Genomic DNA, 21521 nt, shown 5'->3' with positions numbered 1-21521 from the left:
TAGAATACAAGAGCAAAGCCATGCTTCTGCAGCAAAGAACAGTTCACAGCTTGAAAAGCGGCTCCTGGGATGCTGCTGACTGAGGCATCAAGTGACTATGCACTGGAGCTGTTGATTGTAAGCTGAGTATTACTAGGTCCAAGTCATGAGATTGGGTGGACTCAGCAACAATCTGTTACACAAAGGAAATGTCACACTGGGATCAGGCACAAACAAGCAGGCACATAAGCAGGAAGCTGACTGCCCAGCACCTACCTTTGCTGCACTGACCTTTGTCTTCTGCTCACTCCTCTGGATTCATGGAGGCTCCCTTTGCCCAGTTAGTGGAAGAAGAAACAGCCAGGGTCTGTTTCACAGAGGGAACCAAAAGGGCATTGTTTCACTATGGCTTTACTCAGAGTGGCCCTAAAGGCCAGTGTGAAGGGAAATCCAGTAGGCAGAGTTTCAAACAGTATATATACATATATTTTAATAGAAACAAGTTTTTATTAAGTAACTTTTAATATCAGAAAAATAAAACTCTTATAATTCTCTTTACAGCAATCAAGCAGTGTATTTGGCACCAACTTTGTATGGAGGGAGGAGTGGCTTGAGGCAAAGTTCTCATGGATTTCTGTGTTGCAGCAAACAGCAGCCTGGACAAGGGGCCTGCGAGGAGTAAGGCTGGGTCTGGAGACTTGAGGAAGACCTCAGCTTACGAATGGACCTAGAGGAGCTGACACAGCGTGTAGATCTTTGTGTCTTACATCAACTCCATCAGAAAGTACCTTCTGCTGAGAAGGTGTCCTCAATAACAAGGTGTCTGGGAAGACAACGGCAGTAGGGATCTGCGACCCATTCACCTCTCACCAAAGTCAGAGGATGAGAGGCAGCTTCAGGCTTAGTGGGGCTCTTCGTTTCCCTCTGCTGGCCACCAGGGGCACTGCAGATGATAATTAGCTGCTGCCTAATTACTAATTCTTGTGGGTCTTCATCATGGTTAATATAAAAACAGGACAAGTCATCATTAAATGTACTGAGTTTCAGGTGCTGGCAGGACACTCGATGTCCAGCAAGTTACTGCAACAGTAAGAAAATTTGTTTTCAAGAACCACTGACTCTTTTTCAGCAATGCCCTCCTCTCTCCATGGTATACTTGGCTAGTACATGAAGACTTATCACCTGGAGCCTAATCTAATCCCAGGATGGCATACATGAGTGTCCAGAGATCAGAACTGGCACTAGACATGAAACTTTCTTGTCCCTAATCCTGGCATGACAGGCTGCAGAAGGATATTTCAGTGACTACTAATCAGAGGTGGAAAAAACTGTCATAATATGAAGCTAAGCAAGTGATGGAAGGAAGGAGTGAAGCAGTTGAGTTTCTAGGTAACTAGAGTTTCTGGCCAAAAGACATTATAAGGTACAGAGAAAAGTATCTTAGGAGGTCAAAGAGACTACAGTAAGAGAAAAAAGATAGTCTGGATTTAAGGTAATTATATTGTATATGATTTCTGCAGTTTCAGAAGGAGGCTTTTGATTTTAATACTGGCACAGACAGAATATATACCACCAAAATGCACATGAGGCTCACAAAATGTTACCAATAATATAAATGTATTCAGTATGCAGGAAAAAAAACCCGCAACATAGGCCAACATGCATATACTCTTATCTCAATTTTCCAACATACACATTCACAAGTACCAAAAGCTGTTTGCCCCAAATCCAAATTTTCTAAAAGCTAAACCAGTAGGAATAGTTTTTTTTAAAAATCTGTAAGTGTTCACTAACCAATGCATCATTTATGATAATAACAGCCCTGAGGCATTACAAGATGTTACAAGTTTATTCTGAATCTGATTAAATTGTGTCCAATGTGGCTCAATTCTTTACAAATTATAATTCTTGGATATATGTTAAAGTAGTTCAATAGTTTTAATGTTTCTTCCTTAGTTAATTATACTGGATACATATCAGTTTATTCAAAAAGCAATGCTGGCAGGGTCTCCTGGGATCGATCCTAACCGTGGGTGGGGACTCTGCCCCAGCCAGCTGGCAAGTGTGGAACCTGCTGACACTGTCTGAGAACGTCCTGTCTACCATGCTACTGTGGAGCTCTTACTCCTCAAATATTCCTTGATGTTGAGTGAAGCAAATCTATCATTGAAATTCGTATCATAACAGGGCTTCTCCCTGGCATTCATGTTCTGAAATTTAAAAAAACCGAAATAACAGAAGGGCATACTTCACAGTTACGGTGCTTCTCCCTCTCCAGTGTGGACTCTCTGATGTTTGGAAAGATTTGACTTGCTGCAGAAGGTTTTCCCACAATGATTACACCAATAAGGCTTTTCCCCAGTATGGATTCTATGATGTTTATTAAAATTTGAGCTGTGGTTGAAGGCCTTCCCACACTCCTTACATTTATATGGCTTCTCTCCGGTGTGGAGTCTCTGATGTGAACTAAGACCTGCATGCTGACTGAAGCTCTTCCCACATTCATTACACTGATACGGCTTCTCCCCAGTGTGGATTCGGTAGTGTCGAATGAGGCTGCCCTTACCACTGAAAGCCTTTCCACAATCTTTGCACTGATATGGTGCCTCTTCAGTGTGCATCCTCTGGTGTTTAAGGAGGTCTGAGCTCTGCCCGAAGGCTTTCCCACACTTACAGTCATAGGGCCGGTCCACCAAGTGTGTTCTGTAATGAAGCGTGAGGTTTGAGCTGTGGCTGAAAGCTTTCCCACACTTGGTGCATACGTAAGGTTTCTCCCCAGTGTGTGTTCTCCGGTGTTTGGTAAGATTTGAGCTATTGCTAAAGGCTTTTCCACACTCAGCACATATATAACGTCTCTCTCTTGGAGTAAGTTTAGTAGGAACTGATTCTGTACCTTTCTTGGAGCCTGTGTCTTGAAGGGGGGTTTTTGTTCCTCTTTCCTTTTCAAGGTTTACACGCTGCCTTTCTAACCTGGCCTCACATTTACTGGCAATAATCACAGGAATGATATCTTTTTTGAGTCCATCTGCACAAGATTCTTCTTCAGAACCTTTCTGCTCATCGGTTGATTCTTCATTCTGGGTATGTGACTTACAATCTGAAACAGTAAGTAGAGTAAGGATATGTTAGTTGTTTCCTGTTCTGAGGAGGAAACTGTTCCCAGGGAAAAAGTACCATCAGATAACACTGATGGACTCTGAAGGGCGACTAAATATACCTTTACTACAGGTTGCAATATCACATCAATACAAGGAAATCATCATCAAATCTAGTTTACAACATCACTTTCAAATGAACTCCCTGCCGGAAGCTGTTATGGTATGGTGAGTACATAGCTTTTTCTGCCAGGAAATGAACTTCAAATGCAGAGGGCAAAAAGAAACAAGTAAGAATGATTGCTGATGGGCCAGAGTTGATTAAAGAAAATGGCAAGACAATTAAGGGAGAAGTGGCTGAGTGACAAACTCACAAAACCCATATTCTCACAGCAGCTGGGCAGAAATGCAATCAAAGAGGACATTCAGCCATTTATATCATCCCAGTCCCAGATCCTTATTAGCTGGAATGAAAGCACTTTGCCCCTGTGAGGGTTTAACTCTCAGCATTCAACTGGCTATGTCTTGTAATTTAGTTAAAAAGTGACACTGAAGGAATTAGCTGGAGCTAGTCTCCTTAGAACATCTCGCTAGGCAGTTTCACCTCCTCAAAGTCCATCTAGCCACCCACACGCACAGAAAGGGAACTTGAGAGAAATTCATTCTGAAAAATGGGCTCCCTTCGAGAACCATCATCCCTCTGAGGGTACCAAAGCCTCAGTCAGCAAGGTACACCTTCCTTTCCTGAGGAAGTACCTTGACAGTCTCTCTCACTCTCCACCCAACATTCTATTTCTCTCCTCTGCCAGCAGTGAGCATCAGCTGCTAAAGGCCTTTCACGCTCCATAAAGAGCCATCACCTGGCTACATGCACAGACTTCCCTACAAGGTACTGCAGAGCCATGGGCTACCTGTGTGGTAAAGATGTAACTTAATATAACCTCATGAGGCAAGGTTGAAAAAGAATTTACCAGGACCATTTATTTCATTATCTTCCAGCTTGTACTGTTACTGTTGCGAAGCTTGCTATTAGTCTAATCAGAATTCCTCTGGGGGGTAGGCAATCTGTCTTTTATATCTTGGTTACTTTTAAGACACTGTATAAAATTTGACATTCTGCAGGTTTACTGATATATCTATATTTTGTCTCATTTATTTCATGTGGGATTCATTGTTTCCTGAATCTCAGGAATGTCTGCCTTTCATCACTTCTGGACAATTCTTAGCCATTTTCTTCTTTTGAATATGGTCTCTCCTTGACTCACTGTATTCTCCTCTGGAACTGTTATTAAACATATATTGCATAGAACTTGTCTCCTGTTACCCCAATCTGGATACTAAAACCCAAGCCCATTAATGGCTCTGATAATCCTTTTCCACTAGCCCCTTTGGGTAGTACTACCAAGTGGGTATGCCAAGAGAAATGGAAAATGAAACTGACCAGATATATCATTGACTATTTTTATCTTTAATTACTCTGGCAACTCCAGGGAGGCCCCAACTGTCTGGAGAGAAGGATTCGTATTAACCATAAAATGTGAAGAATTTAGCAAACAGTTTGATTTTTTTACTGTTAAAAAATGCTTTTTAATAAAGTTCAAAACTTTGTTTCCAAGATGGAATTTCACATGTTTGGGACACAGTAAGTGTGTGAGGAGGAGAGATTTTTGAGGGCCATGGACTCTTCTCATTAAATCATATCATACACATAAAGAGTGGCCTATACAGACTACACTTATATCGTGGTTTGAAACTATTAAGATTTAGAATAATGTACCTTATTTTTTACAAACATAAAATTAAACATTAACTCTGTTTTAAGAATTTAGTTATAATCCACCAGGTAAATGCAAGTATATAAGAGTAGAAACTGTTAGTGCAAAATAACACAGCTGATAATCATTTATGGCATCTGAGACTGTTCTGTAAACTGTGATTTGTGGAGATTACAGCTGGGGAATACAGTCCCCTGATATACCTTTGACTTCTGAAAAAATGCTCCCCTCTTTCCATAGCTTCAATAAGGAGGCTGCCGATTATTTTCCATTTGCCCTCCCCAGATCCATTCTCAGCCCCACTCTGTGCCCCAGGAAGCTTACTCAAAGGGTGGCACTGCCTCATTTTCCTGCCCTCTGGTTGTCAGTTAGGTTTGATCTAAGGGCAAGAAGAGGATGAAGTTGGGGTATTTATTCCCTTTGTTCTTTCCTCGCCCAGTGGCAGGGCCTAAAGCCACAGCAGCTATCAAGTGATCCCTCCCCCATGGCTGTAGCTCTCATCAGGTTCTGGTAACAGGTTCCCTCCTCTTGTCACTTTAGGTTCACGGGTAGTAACAGCTTTTCATGGTTGTCTGGTGAAGCATTATCCCTACTGGTTCAGTCAACCTATCTACACTTCCATAAACAGTTCCTTTACTAAACTCACTTCAACTGACCCTTTCAGAGTGATCCGTTTCCGTGTGAGGACCCTGGCTAAGATAGCTGTACCTGGGGAAAGGGAACTACTTCCATCTAGTCAGCCCCACAAGTTGAGTTAATCCAGGAATTTCCTCACAGCCAGGAATTATGAATTACTCTGCTTCTTCAACCACAAAGGCCTGGTACACTGGACAGGAGCCTGACAGATGGTCTTTACCTTGAATCTTTGTTGGATCTTGAGTGAAATCCTGCTCCTCACCAGTCTCTTGGATGTACAGGGGCCCCCAAGATTCATATTTGTGACTGGTCTCCACAGGCTGTGGCTGCACACTGCTCGGGGACTTCTTCATTGTTCCTGAAGATGACATCTTCTCCCACACCTGTTTCTGTTCACTTGAAGGAGTTGAGACCTAGAAACAATTAGGAATGGCTGGGTTTGTACACAGCTCACTTAAAGAACTAGAATGAAAACCTCAGGACAGCTATGTGAAATCTCTAGGAAAGAGAAAAGAAAAACACCATCCCATTTAATTCCCAAGGCTAAAGGCTAATTTAGGATAATAGAAGAAAAATAGGAGGAAACATGGTCTAACTCAGTAGAAACTTCCATTCAGTTCATCTTACTGTATGGAAAAACTCTTGGTCCTGCCTAGAATGTCATGCTCCCAATCTCCTAGAATAAAAAAGATCTCCCCCTGCCTACCTGGTGTCCTGGTTCATCCAGTTCTCGCTCCAGATCTTCGAGGAGAGTGACGGCCTCTTCAGCACTCTCTGGGCAGTGCTCCTGCACCCAGGCCTGGAGCTCCTGGGGCAGGATGGTCAGGAACTGCTCCAGCACCAGCAGCTCCAGGATCTGCTCCTTGGTGTGGATCTCAGGCCTCAGCCACTCACAGCACAGCACGCGGAGTTGGCTCAGGGCCTCCCGGGGCCCTGGAGTGTCATGGTACCCAAATTGCCTAAAGCGCTGACGGAACATCTCCAGGCTAGGAAGGCACTTCCCTTTCTCCTCCTCCTCAACTTTCACAATCATGGGCCCCACCTGCTCCTGTGGAGGCCTCGGGCCCAAGACAGTGCCCATGCCCAGTACCTTGGTCATCATAAACTCCAGAAACAGTCTCACTAAAGATGGGACTCTGTGGAGCAGGAATATTAGTTCTTTGGGTTTCTGGTTCTTTAGGGCCACACGTTTCACCTAAGAAAATAAGGTTACCAAAAAATTATCAAAAAGAAGTGTGTGTTTTTTGGTCTTTATAGCCTTACCTTAAGCACATGAAATTGTGAAAATTATGGCCACCAAAAAACTACCACATAAAAGTGACTGTTCAAATTTTCCTGGAATCACCTCAGGATATCCTACTTTGATTTTACTGTTTCCACTCTCCTAAAAAGTGCAGTGTGGCACAATTTTAAAATTAAATTAACATTGCTCAATGACTTGTTTCAGAATCTCACAACTATAGATACCCTAGTTTCTGAGATTTCAAAAAACTATCTACTGGCCAAACATCATCTGTTTATTTATTTATTTTTTTAATCATTTAAACCAAAGACATTTAGCTTGAACATTAAAAATTTACTATTCAGGCCGGGCGCGGTGGCTCACGCCTGTAATCCTAGCTCTCTGGGAGGCCGAGGCGGGCGGATTGCTCGAGGTCGGGAGTTCAAAACCAGCCTGAGCAAGAGCGAGACCCCGTCTCTACTATAAATAGAAAGAAACTAATTGGCCAACTAATATATATAGAAAAAATTAGCCGGGCATGGTGGCGCATGCCTGTAGTCCCAGCTACTTGGGAGGCTGAGACAGAAGGATCGCTTGAGCCCAGGAGTCTGAGGTTGCTGTGAGCTAGGCTGACGCCACGGCACTCACTCTAGCCTAGGCAACAAAGTGAGACTCTGTCTCAAAAAAAAAAAAAAAAAAAAAAATTTACTATTCAAATTACTGGGCTTGTCAGTAGGACCAGGTATCATGTTGGAATGGTGGAATTTACTAGTCTATTTAAAAATAATTGAGTATAATTAGTAATGTGATTTTGAACTTCACTTGGCCCATTTTAAGTAGGGTATTCTCAAGTTTTTAAAGTTCCTTTGGCTTTTTACAGAAAGGCAGGTAGAATATAGACAGATTAGACTAAAGTAGCGTACATTCTTATACAGATATTTCAATAAGATATGTTTTGCTGAGAAGAAATTGAGGGAAAAAAATTAAATCATAATAAATGATACAAACATGGCTGGGAGCAGTGGCTCAAGCTTGTAATCCTAGCACTTTGAGAGCCGAGATGGGACCATTGCTTGAGGCCAGGAGTTCAACACCAGCCTGAACAACATCCCGAGACCCTGTCTCTACAAAAAAGTTTTTAAAAAGTTAGCTGGGTGTGGTGGTACACATCTGTAGTCCTAATTACTCAAGAGGCTGAAGTAGGAGGATCGCTTGAGCCCAGGGATTTGAGGTTTCAGTGAGATAGGACAATGCCACTGCACTCTAGCCTGGACAACAGTGAAATCCTACCTCAAAAAAAAAAAAAAAAAAAGAAACAAAAAAAGATTCAAACAAAAAATGTTTAAAATCATTTCTTTTAAATATTCTAAATCTTTTTGGTCAGATGATACCTTAGAATACTGAAACATCTGTAGTAAATATAACTACTTCTATTTTCTCCATTTGCCAAAAAAGTGAAGTTAGTTCATTCAACCTACACTGAACACTTGGCCTGTGCTTGCTGCCAGGGCTGCAGTAAAGAATGAGACAGACCCACGCCCACCTTCAGACAGCTCTCAAGCTGGTGGGGCAGATGGAAAACCAATTAGTAAGCAGATGGCAAAGTCAGTTTATCTTTACTGGAGAGACTCATTAAATATATTTTGAAAGAGAAGTACATAAATTAATGAATCTTAAACACCTGTGACTGGCCTTCCTGAGCATGTTTTCCAACTTTAAGCCCTATCTTTCATGTCACATAGGTATCTCATGCTGAATTTGGATCCTTTAGAGCAGGAAAACTCCAGTAGTCCCAATAAAGAGAAACAGATAGGAAGGCCACAGGATCATTTTGAGGCCAGGAGTTCAAGACCAACTTTGGGCAATATAGTGAGACCCTTTCTCTTCAGAAAATTAGAAAATTAGCTGGGTGTGGTGGCATATACCTGTAGTCCCAGATACATGGGAGGCTGAGGTGGGAGAACTGCTTGAGCTCAGGAGTTCGAGAAAAGCCTGGGCAACATAACAAGACCTTGCCTCAAAGGGACAAAAAAAAAAAATCTAGGGCATTAAAAGACCCAATTATGCTGATTTTGCATACACAACAATCTTCATGGATCTGGCTCGACAGCACTTCAAATATCAAAAATCATACATTTAGCCGGGCGCGGTGGCTCACGCCTGTAATCCTAGCACTCTGGGAGGCTGAGGCGGGCGGATTGCTCGAGGTCAGGAGTTCGAAACCAGCCTGAGCAAGAGCAAGACCCCGTCTCTACTATAAATAGAAAGAAATTAATTGGCCAACTAATGTATATATATATATAAAAAAAATTAGCTGGGCATGGTGGCGCATGCCTGTAGTCCCAGCTACTTGGGAGGCTGAGGCAGAAGGATTGCTTGAGCCCAGGAGTTTGAGGTTGCTGTGAGCTAGGCTGACGCCACGGCACTCACTCTAGCCTGGGCAACAAGTGAGACTCTGTCTCAAAAAAAAAAAAAAGTCATACATTTATACATAGTACACACATAACAAAGGAAAAAAGACCAAAACTTAATAAACAGCAATAATGCTGGGTTATGGAATTACAGATGATTTCCATATTCTTCATTCTTTCATAGATTTCCAAATTTTGTTTTTTAAAGAATGGATATTACTACTTTAGTAATTAAAAAATCATAAAATCTTAAAAGGGATCATAAGTAGTCTTTTGACAAACGAGAGTTTTACTGTTAACACTGTATAGAGAAGGTTTATATTTATGGAATTAATGCTGGTGGAATGGCCAGGAGATTTATTAATATAAACATCAGGAAGCAACCCATAGCATGAAGAGGAAAGCTGTAAGGCATAGAAAAAAAACCATACAGAAGCATTTCCCAAAATGTGTTTAAAGGAATTCAAACCAATTATTTGAATAAAGGATTCTTTGGTTAAATAAATCTGTACCCAGTACACTCCTGGGGCACCCAAGTTCATAACTACTTGAAAACTGAACCAGGGAGGAGCAGTGCCATCTAATCTTCTAAAATAAAGGCACAAGCACCAAAGGCTAAAACAAGAAATATAACAGAGGTAGTGGTGCTGGAGAGCATTCTTCAGAAACATTTAAAAGCAGACCTCCTGAGTGGTAGATTGACTTTACATAACTGTTACAAAATTTTACTCTCTATCCAGAGTAGGAAACCCCAAGAACAGTAAAGAAACCTGTTTGGTTCCTTTGAATCTGAGTAAAAGAGAAAAAAGAAAGAAACCTGTCTGGGCCACTCAGCTTCTGTGATCCAGCCTGGGAAACTTGGCAAGACACTAGGAGTTACATAGCATCCAGTGGCATCAAACGGGAAGCATCATATAGCAGTATAACATTCACATAGGATATATTCCGAGAACTTGGTGAATTCAAATTCACAGATGCCACTAACTAGCACATGACTGCTCTGCAAAATGTGTATGTCGTCACAATTACAGAAGAAAAAGTTTCCCTAGATGTTGCCTCTGGGCAGTTGGCCGGGCTAGTTCACTAGCTAAACGATTATACTAGAGCAGCAGTTGTGCAATTTAAACAAATTCAGTGCAGCAAGACTACAAATGAGTAGAGGGCTGGGTGCTTGGGCCCCTTCCTCCTCATTGTACTTGCTCTCCTTGGTGATTTCAGCCAGTTGTGTGGCTTTACTGACCATCTATATACTCAAAACTGCCCAATCTGTATCTCCAATCTGGACCTCCCTTCCTTCAGAACTCCAGACACACACAACCAACACCCACTTGATGTTGTACCTGGATGTCCAATAGGTGTCTCCAACTTATTATGTCCAAAAAGGAATTTCCCATCTTTCCCCCAGTGCTGCTTATTTCAGTTAATGGCAACTCCACTGTTCTGTTTACTTGGACCAAAAAACCTGGAGTCATCTTTGACTCTTGCTTCACATTCTACATACAAACCACAAGCAAATCTTGTTAGCTCTACGTTCAGAAAATACTCCGAGTTCAACTATTTCTCACTACGTCTCACATTACCATCCTAGTCCATCATCTCTGGCCTGAAGCACTATAATAGCCCAACTGCTTCCCTTACTCTATTCACAACACAGCAGCCAGAGTGAGCCTGTCCAAAATACAAGTCACGGTGGGCACAGTGGCTCACACATGTAATCCCAGCACTTAGGGAGGCCAAGGCAGGAGGATCACTTGAGCTTAGGAATTGGAGACCAGCCTGGGCAACGCAGTGAGACCCCATCTCTACAAAAAATTAAAAATTACTGAGCTATGATGACACCACTGCACTCCAGCCTGGGTGACAGAACAAGACCCTGTCTCAGAAAAAAAGAAAAAGAAAAAGAAAAAAACACAAACAAACAAACCAACCAAAGTCAGGCCACATCATCTCTCTGCTCACACCCTTCAAGCCTTCTTGTCTCACAGAGGAAAAGCCAAAGTCAACACAGTGGCCAACAGGGCTTTCTTTACACAATCTCAGCCCCGTCATGTCTGACCTCATCCTTTACTTCTCCCCCTCCTGTTCAATCCACTCCAGCCACACCGTGCCTTGAACATGGGGGGCACACTCCCATCTCACGGCCTTTGCACTTGCTGCTCCCTCTGCCTAACTCTCCCCCAGACTCCACATGCCTCACTCCTTCACCTCCCTCAGGTCCGTACTCAGAAGTTACCTTCCGCTGAGGCATACCAGGTGACCTGTTTTAAACTGTACACTGCCCTCCCTCGCCCCAGAACTCCTGAGCCCCCTTCTCTACTCTTTTTCTCCACATCACTTATCATCATACAATATACTACATACACACACTGTATTTTCACTTTTTAAAAAACTGTTTCCTCCCTTGAATATCAACTCTAGAGGGTAGGGACTGTTTTGTTCACTGCTATATTCCAGATGTCTAGACTACACCTGGCACTTTGCAGGTGCTCAAATATGAGTGGAAAGAATGTACATACATCTCTGGGGGCTACTCTTAAGTAGTAAAAACTATGAAAAGAGGTTTTAAAAAATAATATTATCAACACAAATTTAATATTGATACCAACATTACAAATTTAAGTTAAATACTTAATAAAAATATGGTAGTATAAACTCATGTTTAGCTTTATATTGGTACAGATGGATACCAAATTAGGTAAGTGTGTATATATGGGTTAGTACACATACATTTATTTCCTAGCTTTGTCTGCTGTGAAGGCCTAGAAGCAATGACATTCCAGCAGCAATGAGCACATCCAGCTCCCAGATCTTGGTTTCTAAATATCGTTCTGTAATAAAAGGAACCAGGAAATAGAGAAATGGCTGATTCTTGGTTGGGGAATATACAAGATGGGCCTGGAACATATTATAGTGCCAAAAAGTTTTCAGAAAACAAAATGATGGGGGTACATCAAAGAGACACGGAAGCCACACTTAAAAAGAAAAAAAAAAAAGCTCTCAATGGTCACAGCTGAAATAATTTGAACAAAATAACTAACATAGTCCTGGATTACAACCCAAAGTATAAAATAAATATCCATGAGTCTATACCAGGCATCCTTAAACTATGGCCCATGGGCCACAATCTGCCTGCCTAGGACATTTATCCTGCCCATCAGGTGTTTTTGCCGTAGCTGCCTGTCCTGCTTAGCAGCCAACTCGTCCTGGGCCCACAGTGCGCATTCTCCAACGGTCTGAGGGATAGTGAACTGGCCCCCTGGTCTGTACTGATATATTAAAAAAGTGAGTGAACAAATGAAGAGGGGAGAAGAGACAAATTTCTTGCACAGAAGAATTGTAAGTAATTCATATTTCATATTTAACTCCCCACCTCTTAAGTTTGAACAGCACTTAGGGATTTACTTTCAAAAAGTAGCACATGGAAAGACGTGGCAGGAAAGTACCCAGAGTGAAGGATCTTGGCAAACATTACCTCAGCCACGTTATCAAGGTTAACATCATCAGTGATAAGTCATGTTGATAGCACATTCCCTGACAAATGATGGGCACTTCACCTGTTTTCCTTCCCCAAACCCAGAAAGCCCAGTCTAACCGAGAAAAAAATATTAGACAAACCCAAATTGAAGGACCTTCTACAAACTGACCAGTACCCCTCAAAACTGTCAAGGTCATCAAAAACAAGGAAAGGCTGCAAAATTGTCACTGACTACAAGACACTAAATAGACATGAAGACTAATGCAATGTGGTATCTATATGGGATCCCGGAACAGAAAAAGGACATTAGAGAAAAACCAGTGAAATCTGAATATACTGTGGAGGTTGGTTGATTGCAATGTACCAACTGAGGAACCATATTGGTCCCTCAGCTGTGACAAATGAACATAGTAAATGTAAGATGATAACAATAAGGGAAACTAGGTGAGAGGTGTATGGGAACTCATTGTATTATCTTTGTGGTTTGCTATAAATCTAAAACTATTCTAAAATAAAACACTTATTTAAATAAAAAAATTATGGGGCATTGGGGGGAAAAAGCAGCTTTGGTTAGTGCTGTTCCATTATAGAAGGGTAGTAAAGAGAAATACAGCTGTTAACTTCAACAACATTTATGATTTTCAAGCAGATTCTTACAGTTAATTGGATATTTAAAAACTTTTGAAGCCCTTTTCTGATTATTTAAAAAAATAAGTGCCTGCCTTTTCTCTAGGAGCAACAATAGTTAATTTCTGATTCTTTTCCAACAATTGTCAGAACATTGGCCTAATACGTTTCTAGCAGATCTATTTTATTTATTTATTTAGTTTTATGGTCTAGCAGATCTATTTTAAATGTAACACAATGCCTATTTTTTAATTTGACCAAATACCTTTGACTTTTAACTAGCTGGCAACATTCTGAAAATATCTTTCTTTGAATTCACACAAGCCATTTTCCAGTTTGGCAATTTTATTGCCACAGGCTCAAAGGCTATCTGCAGGGTTTAAAATACAAATCTGCTCATATCATTCAGCTGCTTAAAACTCTTCAATATCTTTGTAAGAAAAGTCACAATCTGGTCTCTGCCTCTCCATTCATTCTCATCATTTCCTTTCTCATTCTCTATGCTCTATCAATGCCCAATACTTGTGGTATGCTTCTGTCTTTCAAGTCTCAGTTTAGCAATTAATCCATGAAAAGATGCTTAACTTTAGTTACAAGAACAGAAATGCAAATTAAAGCTACAATGAAATGATTCCATGTATCAAATTCACAAGATTAAAAAAATCTGATTATGCACTATCTTATTATTTCTTTTCCTCCTTGAAGAAAGCTGGTAATTTCACATTTTTGTCTAAAGGTTCATATAGGGATGCTCTCCAGGTCTTGGCTTTTGAATTTTTCAATAGAAAAACAGAGTCTTCATAAAGAACTCACATTGTCTTCAATGACAGTGGATTACTTTTTAAAAACTGTCTAAAATGTTTAGCTCAAGAGGCCCATCAAACAAAAGTTCATGATCAATAGCAGGCCTTTGTTCTGTTCCCAGTTTTTCCCCTTCCTTTATGCCAATTTCCCAAAGCTTACATGCCGTTATAAAACTGTCCAAAACCCTTCTGGAAGATGAGGCATAAATAAAATCAAATTATCACAGATTCTATCAACTGAACAGCACGTACTACTGCTAGAATACCTTTAATACATCTCACTCTGTCAATGAAAACTCCTAGGCAAGCAAATTAGATAATTCTTGAGGCACAGAATCCTACTATTGGACGGTTTTAATTGTTACAAAGTCTTCTTTAAGCTGAACCAAATTGTGCGTCACTTGAAAGATCCTAGTTCGGTCCTAGACCAATACTCACTTTCCCCATAGCAGCCTTCAGTAATTGAAAACAAGTGTCTTGCACAGTTCAACTGGTGGGTTTCCAAGTACCTCACACACCAAATCACCTTTCCTTGACACTCTATTTATAAATAGTTCTCTAAAAATGTTAGTTTCCAAACGAGCAGATGTTATATGTATGCTTCGTAACACTAACAAAGCCACAAGGGAGTAAGTCCCTCCCTTAGATTGGACACCACCCAAGGTTTCTAAGACCTCTAATGAGGTTCCCAACCCCTGCGGCGCGTTCCCATCAATTAGCCTCCAGATCAACGAGGAAAAGAAGCAGCCACAGTCAGACTGACAAACGACTCGTCTTAGGGAACGCACAGAAAAACTCTTCTAGAACGCGAAAGAGACTAGGTACCATTTGTCAAAAGCCCTGCGTAGAGGGAAAGGCTTTCCGGTGAGCCGGCGCCTCCACCAGCTGGGGCTGGGTGGGGACGGGGGCTCCTCCCCACAGCCCTCCTAGGACCGGTCTGGGGGCGTCCCCGGAGGCCACAGCTGCTAAACCCACTCCTTCCTCTCCAAACCTTCGGGCCAAGGCTCCCTTGTTCGTCCGCCACGCTAACCAGGTATCAGCAAGCTCACCGTAAGTCAGAGCCGCTCTAGACGCCGGAGAAAGCACCACGCACCGCGGGCCGGCGGGACCGGAAGCGCGTCATAGCTCCGCCCCGCGGAGGGTTTGTGGGGCCGTGACGGCCCCTCTAGGAAATGGGCAGGTCTTCTTGGCATCTCGGTGTCTTGGGCCTTCGCTGGCCACTGAGGCGTGTGTGGGAGGAGCTGGGTTGTCCCCCAAGGCGAACAGTTTGAGACCTTGCCTACTGTTTTTACCCAGGGTCTGGTCCTGCAAAACTCACATTTGTTGAGGGACAATATGCCTGCACACGGAATTCCCTGTCTAAATGCACCGTAAATTTATACATACTTGACATCATTTTCCTATGATGTATTCTAGGATCATTTTTAAAAAGTTTATTTTCAAAGACATTCAAGAGTAGAGAACATGACATAATGAATCTCCTTGTACCCACTGACCAGCTTCAACAATTACCACGTCAAAGTTTTCATTCATTCCCCCATGCGCTTCCCACTGGATTATTTTGAAGCAAGCCTCAGACAAAATTATCATTTTCCTAATATATATGGTTTCAGTTCTTTATTGCATAAAAAACTACTGCAAAACTTAGTCCCTTGGCTAAGCATGGTGACTCGTGCCTGTAACCCCAGCACTTTGGCAGGCCAGGGTGGGAGGATCACTGAAGCCCAGGAGCCTGAGGTTTCAGTGAGCCATGACAATGCTATTGTACTCTAGCCCTAGCAACAGAGCGAAACCCTGTCTCCAAAAAAAAAGCCAAGACAAAAAACCAAAACTCCCATAATGCCTTAACATAATAATTACTTAATATTTTTCACATAATCTCATAAATCTGTGGGGTGGCTGGGTTGTTCTGCTTCCTATAGAGTCAACTGAGGAGGTAGGATGGCTGGCAGTTGGTACTGGCGCCCTAGACTGGAGCTCAGATGGGGATGTTTGTCTGGGGCCTTGGTTCTCCTTCATGTGAGTCTCTTTGCATGGCTGCTTGGGCTTCTTTGTGGCATTCCTCGAAAGGAGCATTTTAAGAGGTGAAGGTGGAACTTGTAGATGTCTTAAGCTCAGCCTTGGAAGTTACATAGAATAATTTCTACCACATTTGGTTTATAAAACAGGTTATTGGGCCAGAATCAAGGGGAGGAAAAACACCCTCTATCTCTTGGTCACATTTCAGGAGTATGTGGGAGATAATGGACCATTATCTGGGGTTGTGACCATTTTTGGAAACAATCTGTTACTCACATATTTACATTCATTGGCTTGATTCTATGAAGTATTATAATCCTTAGTATATTTACCCTGTGAAATTTTATAGATCAGGAAACTCGGGCTTAGAAAACTAACTTTTCCAAAGTCACACAACTGATATGTGGGACAGTCAAGATTCAAACTTGGCTCTCTTTTCCCCAAAGCATGCGCTCTTAGGTACTATACTTGCTCTGAGTTTAGAACTGGGAAAACAGATGGGGAATGGGAACAGGATCACTGGGGCACAGGGAAGAACTAGGAAACCTGTGCACATTCCATGAGTGCCCCCACCCTTCCATCAATGCTTTGTCGATGCTCCATCTGGCCTCAGTCAAAGGGTCTTTGCCTAGTCATGAAACCACTAAGTGATATGCAGGCTTGAAGAAAATCCTTCTAATTCCAAGCCCATTGTTGGAATGGGCTGTGGTGCGCCCATAAAGCAAAGGGGCTTAGAGTTGTAAAATATTAATGTCCAAAGAGACTTTAATTGCCATACAAGTTAAAGGCCCCTTGGCCAAGACAAGCAAAAGGGCTGTAATTGGTCCCAGGGGGATGGTCAGGTACTGTCAGCCAAGTTAAAGGGCTAGAGTAGGCTACTTGGCCACCCCAAGCAAATGGGCTGAAATTGACCCATAGGGGATGACTGGGTATTGCCGGCCAAGTCAAAGGCCTGAAATAGGACCCTCTCCACCCCATGTTAAAGGGCTGAAGCTGGCCCCTATGGGATGATGGGATATTGCTGGCCAAGTTATAGGGCCAAAACATGCCACTTGGCCACCCCCACAAAAAGGCTAACATTGGCCTATTTTGTATGGTTGGGTATGGCTGCCCAAGTTGAAGTGCCGGAACAGGACACTTTGCCACCCCGAGCAAAAGGGCTGAAATTGTTTTCAGATGAAGAAACTAGTGCCTGAAGAAGTCAAATCCAAGGCACACTAGTTAATTAGCTCATTGGTAGCGGAGCTGAGAGTACCAGCCAGATTCTCTGATCAATCTTGTGTGCTTGCTATACCTCAAGGGATTTTCAAAATTATCATTAGAAAGATCAATATGCTGTCCATCCAAATCACATTGTATTAAAACTAATTTAGGATATCCATTATTTTCTTCCGTTAATATAACCATGACCATATGACAAAAACCCAAGAGATTAGACAAAAGAAATGTTAGTATGACTGGTGACTTACTATGATGTGTTATATGTATTTCCTCTTCAGAATGGTTTTGATTTCCAAAGTTCATTCAATAATTATCAAGAACTTACAATATGTCAGGCATTATGTTAAGACACAAACATTTAAAAATGAAAAATACACAGCTCTTGGCAGATATGTAAACAAATAATTACAGATATGGTCAATGATAATAGAAATGAGTCCAACAAATGTTGACTGAAGGAATTTGTCACCTTGGTTATCCACAGTGTAACCACTCATAACATGCACATGTTGTTCCTATTATGGCCCTCTGCTGCTAACCCTTTCCATGGCAAAGCACTTACCACTTTAGAAGATACTTCCCTCCTTTTGGAGAGTTCTAATTGCTAATAAGTTGCTGAAATTAAAGCAAAAATCTACTCTCCCATAATTTCAATTGACTCTATTCAGTAATTTACTGACTATAGTTATTTTCCTCCACAAAATACATATAGTTGTTGTCCTTGCCAGCCCTTCAGAAGGCTTGAGAACTGTCATGTATGATTGTCTTAAAGGTCACCTACAGCAGTTCCACAATCATGTCTGAAAGTTGCTTCTGAATCTTGGAATGCAAAATGTGTGGGCCTGGAGACACGAACTCACTATGATCTCTGGACTCTCCCACTTTATTTTCTCTATATTACTTTGTTCTTACCTTTTTTTTTTTTTTTTTTTTTTTTTAAGAGAGACAGGGTCTTTCTTTTTTAAGAGAGACAGGGTCTTGACCAGACTGGGCTCAAGGGATCCTCTCACATCAGCCTCCTGAGTAGCTGGGATTACAGGCGCATACCACCACATCCTGCTATACTCCGTGTTCTTTTGTCTTGGAAGATTATTTGGCTTGACAAAAGAGAAAGGATTGCTGTGCGCTTTGTAGCAGAAATCCAGAAGGGGACAAGCTAGCAGTGTGTACTGTCATCCTGGCTCTTTCCCTTCATTTCCAGCAGGGTGGTCATAGTTCTCTCTTAAAAAGGTGGTTTTCTGGCCGGGCGCGGTGGCTCACGCCTGTAATCCTAGCTCTCTGGGAGGCCGAGGTGGGCGGATTGCTCAAGGTCAGGAGTTCAAAACCAGCCTGAGCAAGAGCGAGACCCCGTCTCTACTATAAATAGAAAGAAATTAATTGGCCAACTGATATGTATATAAAAAAAATTGGCCGGGCATGGTGGCGCATGCCTGTAGTCCCAGCTACTCGGGAGGCTGAGGCAGAAGGATCGCTGGAGCCCAGGAGTGTGAGGTTGCTGTGAGCTAGGCTGACGCCACGGCACTCACTCTAGCCTGGACAACAAAGCGAGACTCTGTCTCAAAAAAAAAAAAAAAAAAAAAAGGTGGTTTTCTGGATCCTCCTTGCTCAGTCTCACCATCGCTTATTTTTGCTGCCATCAGCATGCTCGGCCAGTAGAGGGTGATCAAACCTTGATTTCTGTAAGAGCATGGCTGTGTTGTCACAACTCAACATTTCCTTTTTCTTCCTGGAAGGAGTCCACATATATAGCATGTTGGAAAGCTGCAAAGACATTTGTTAAAGAAAATGAATGGAAAAGACAACAAAAGTGGAGTGGTTTCTTTAACAACTGTTAAAGAGAAAACATTATTCAACAATACTTGTTAAAGCACAGTAAGGAAGACTTTATTCAGGATCATCATGATAGACAGAGGAACCACTGCAATGGAATCCTATAGTAGAGGAGAGAGATTGGGTTCAAACCTGAATATAACATGGGCAACTGGGAATTTATGGACAAGGAGCAGAGTAGGGGGTCAATGGGTGGAAAATTACTAAGAGAAGACATTCTGGTTCTTGCTGAAGGCAAGCTAGGGTGATCGGACATCACATAGGGGATGGTGGAGGATGAGGAACCTGATCAAATCTCAAGGGTGTAAAGGAAAAGAAAAATCTGAGGACCTCCCCGCCCCCAACTCCTTATGCAAAAAGAAAGGTCAAACCTGGAGGCTGAGTCATGCAACACCCTCTTCCTTTCACATGAACAGCTGTTACTAGCATCAGTGAGAAAGGTAAAAGGCCTCAGGCAACTATAAGGACTGTCCCCACAGATCATAAGAAAATTCCTTGCTGGCTTCCCATAAGCAAGGACATGAAAATTGCAACTTTGGGTCTGCAGGCTAGGTCTAGCTCCTAAAATTAAATGTTTAATTCCACACAAATAATGTTGAGTCCAAGTTTATCTTCCCATGTGCAGAACAGAGACAAGACAGGATCAAACGTTCTTCCGCCTACCTGGGAACATCTACGTAACTGATGCTTTCTTCACTCTTTTTTTCTTCTAACATTCCTTTTATCTTATGTAAAATATAGATTTCCTAGACCTGACAAGAATGTAACCATTTGTATCACTGCCCACACTCCACTTCTCCTTTCTTCTGCTTGTATATCCTATCCCCTTTAAAAACTAAGTTCCCAAATCCTGTTGTGGAAAAAGTCACAGATCCATCTGTGGCCTGTGTTTTTCCCAGGTGTGTCTTCAAACTTTGGCTTAATAAACCTTCATCGATTGAGATCTTTGCCTCAGTAACTTATTTGGGGTTGTCAAAGGTGATCAGATACTGAGGATGGTGAGTTCTTGCTACACTAACTTAGCAGGGTTCTTTGCTTAAACTGGATTTTACAAGGAAGTGCACAGATGGATGTAGCAGAAGATTTAGAAACCTGACTAAAGTTTGGCCAAGCAAAGAATCTTTGTCACACTATGTCTTAGAGCCAGAGCTCTGTTGCTAGTGGGCTTTTGGAGATTTTTGACATCTGGAAAATGAGAATACCTGCTCTGACAACTTTAAAGCATTGGGAAAAGATTAAATTATAACATGTGAGAGAAAACTAGCTTTGTGAAGTAGCTTGGTAAAGAAAAAACTTGCAAATAGTAAGGGATTTTGAATCCTCCAAATTCTTGGCTACATTATTTCTTCTGATCTCTCTGGTGTAAAGTCAGACTCCCAGGGTTAGGTGTGGCTCCACCCATCACAGACCCTTTTTCTGTTCTGCCCTTTCTGGAGAGGGTCACCTGCCATCGCCACATCTGTCCTTTATTATTCTTAACACTCAAGGCATGGCCTGATACTGTTTGTTGAAAGGATTTAGTTCTACTTACCAGAAACATGCAGAACAAATCGAATCCCTCTTCTAACAGGACAGGCTCAGATGTTTGAGGGCAGAGACCATGTTCCTTGTTTTTTCTTTACCAAGCTAAACACTTTATTGCTCACATGAGGTGGTTTTCAACTCCATCAAATGGACTCAATTGCCAACTCAATCCCTGTCCTTTTACCATGCTGGTCTGTTCTTTCATAATGTGGAACCTAGAACCAAATGCAGAGCACACAGCGACAGCTAATCCCGGTAGGGCAGAGTTAGCCTATTGCCTCCCAGGTTCAAGAATCTGGAACAGAGCCTGGGCTGAAGACAGGAGACATGGTGGCAATTACTGCAAAGGGGCAAAGGTAGTTTGGGACAAGCAATTTCCATTACTTCAGGGGAACTTTGCTTCCTCAGAGGATTTGGGATTGCAAATCAGCTGTAGGACTGGGGCAGGGGAAAGAACTGAGCAGGGACTTGGGCAACTGGAATCACAGAAGCATGTGAAATGCTGTCCCTAATACCTGGGATTGAAATGGGACCTGTGCTTGGATCCCCAATTTTCACAAAGACCTGGTTTCAAGGTTATGTATTTTAGGGACTCATGGGATGGAGGATACTACCAGCATGTTTCAGGTAAAAAAGGGGGGACTTTCATAAGGGCCAAATGAATTTCAAGAGAAGAGTGACAGGCCCACAGAGGAAACAATAGCTAAAATTTTGGAACACTTGTATCAGGCACTGTTGTGTGTGCTTTACATGTATTAGCTCATTTATTAACTCTAAGCCCATTTTACAGATGAGAAACTAAGACATTCTAAGAAACTTACCCAAGGTCACACAGCAAGCACGTGGTAGATTAAGGATGTAACCCTAGGCAAACTGGCTCCAGTGCCTGTGTGCTTAGCCATCA

At 42.1% G+C, this 21521-nt stretch overlaps 1 protein-coding gene across 2 annotated transcripts; it reads right to left on the bottom strand.

The window, feature by feature from the left end:
• Nucleotides 1-1813: 1813 nt before the first annotated feature.
• On the bottom strand, nucleotides 1814-15831 carry ZSCAN21 (zinc finger and SCAN domain containing 21). 2 transcript variants are annotated; one of them, XM_012759003.3, is made up of 4 exons: nucleotides 15015-15831; nucleotides 6192-6680; nucleotides 5706-5898; nucleotides 1814-3076 (listed from the first exon to the last, which is right to left on the bottom strand). In XM_012759003.3, exons 2-4 carry the CDS (start codon nucleotides 6585-6587, stop codon nucleotides 2235-2237), a joined length of 1431 nt encoding a protein of 476 aa, XP_012614457.1. In that variant the 5' UTR covers nucleotides 6588-6680; nucleotides 15015-15831; the 3' UTR covers nucleotides 1814-2234. The 2 variants fall into 2 exon arrangements, with proteins under 2 accessions (XP_012614457.1, XP_012614456.1); XM_012759002.2 differs by having other exon boundaries at nucleotides 15073-15817.
• Between the last annotated feature and the right edge of the window lie 5690 nt (nucleotides 15832-21521).

The sequence above is a fragment of the Microcebus murinus genome, chromosome 19 (assembly GCF_040939455.1).
Source record: "Microcebus murinus isolate Inina chromosome 19, M.murinus_Inina_mat1.0, whole genome shotgun sequence".
NCBI classification, from domain to species: domain Eukaryota; kingdom Metazoa; phylum Chordata; class Mammalia; order Primates; family Cheirogaleidae; genus Microcebus; species Microcebus murinus.
Note: the sequence above shows the minus strand (reverse complement) of the source record. Positions and strands in the feature narration are given on the sequence as shown.

Bases quoted from the DNA above. Each gene is read 5' to 3' on its own strand.
- ZSCAN21 (XM_012759003.3), bottom strand. From the start codon at position 6,587: ATGATGACCAAGGTACTGGGCATGGGCACTGTCTTGGGCCCGAGGCCT. The intron at 5,899-6,191 runs GTAGGCAGGGGG...AATTGTTTCTAG, and splicing joins TGGATGAACCAGGACACCAG to GTCTCAACTCCTTCAAGTGA. The intron at 3,077-5,705 runs GTAAAGACCATC...TTACTGTTTCAG, and splicing joins AGATCCAACAAAGATTCAAG to ATTGTAAGTCACATACCCAG.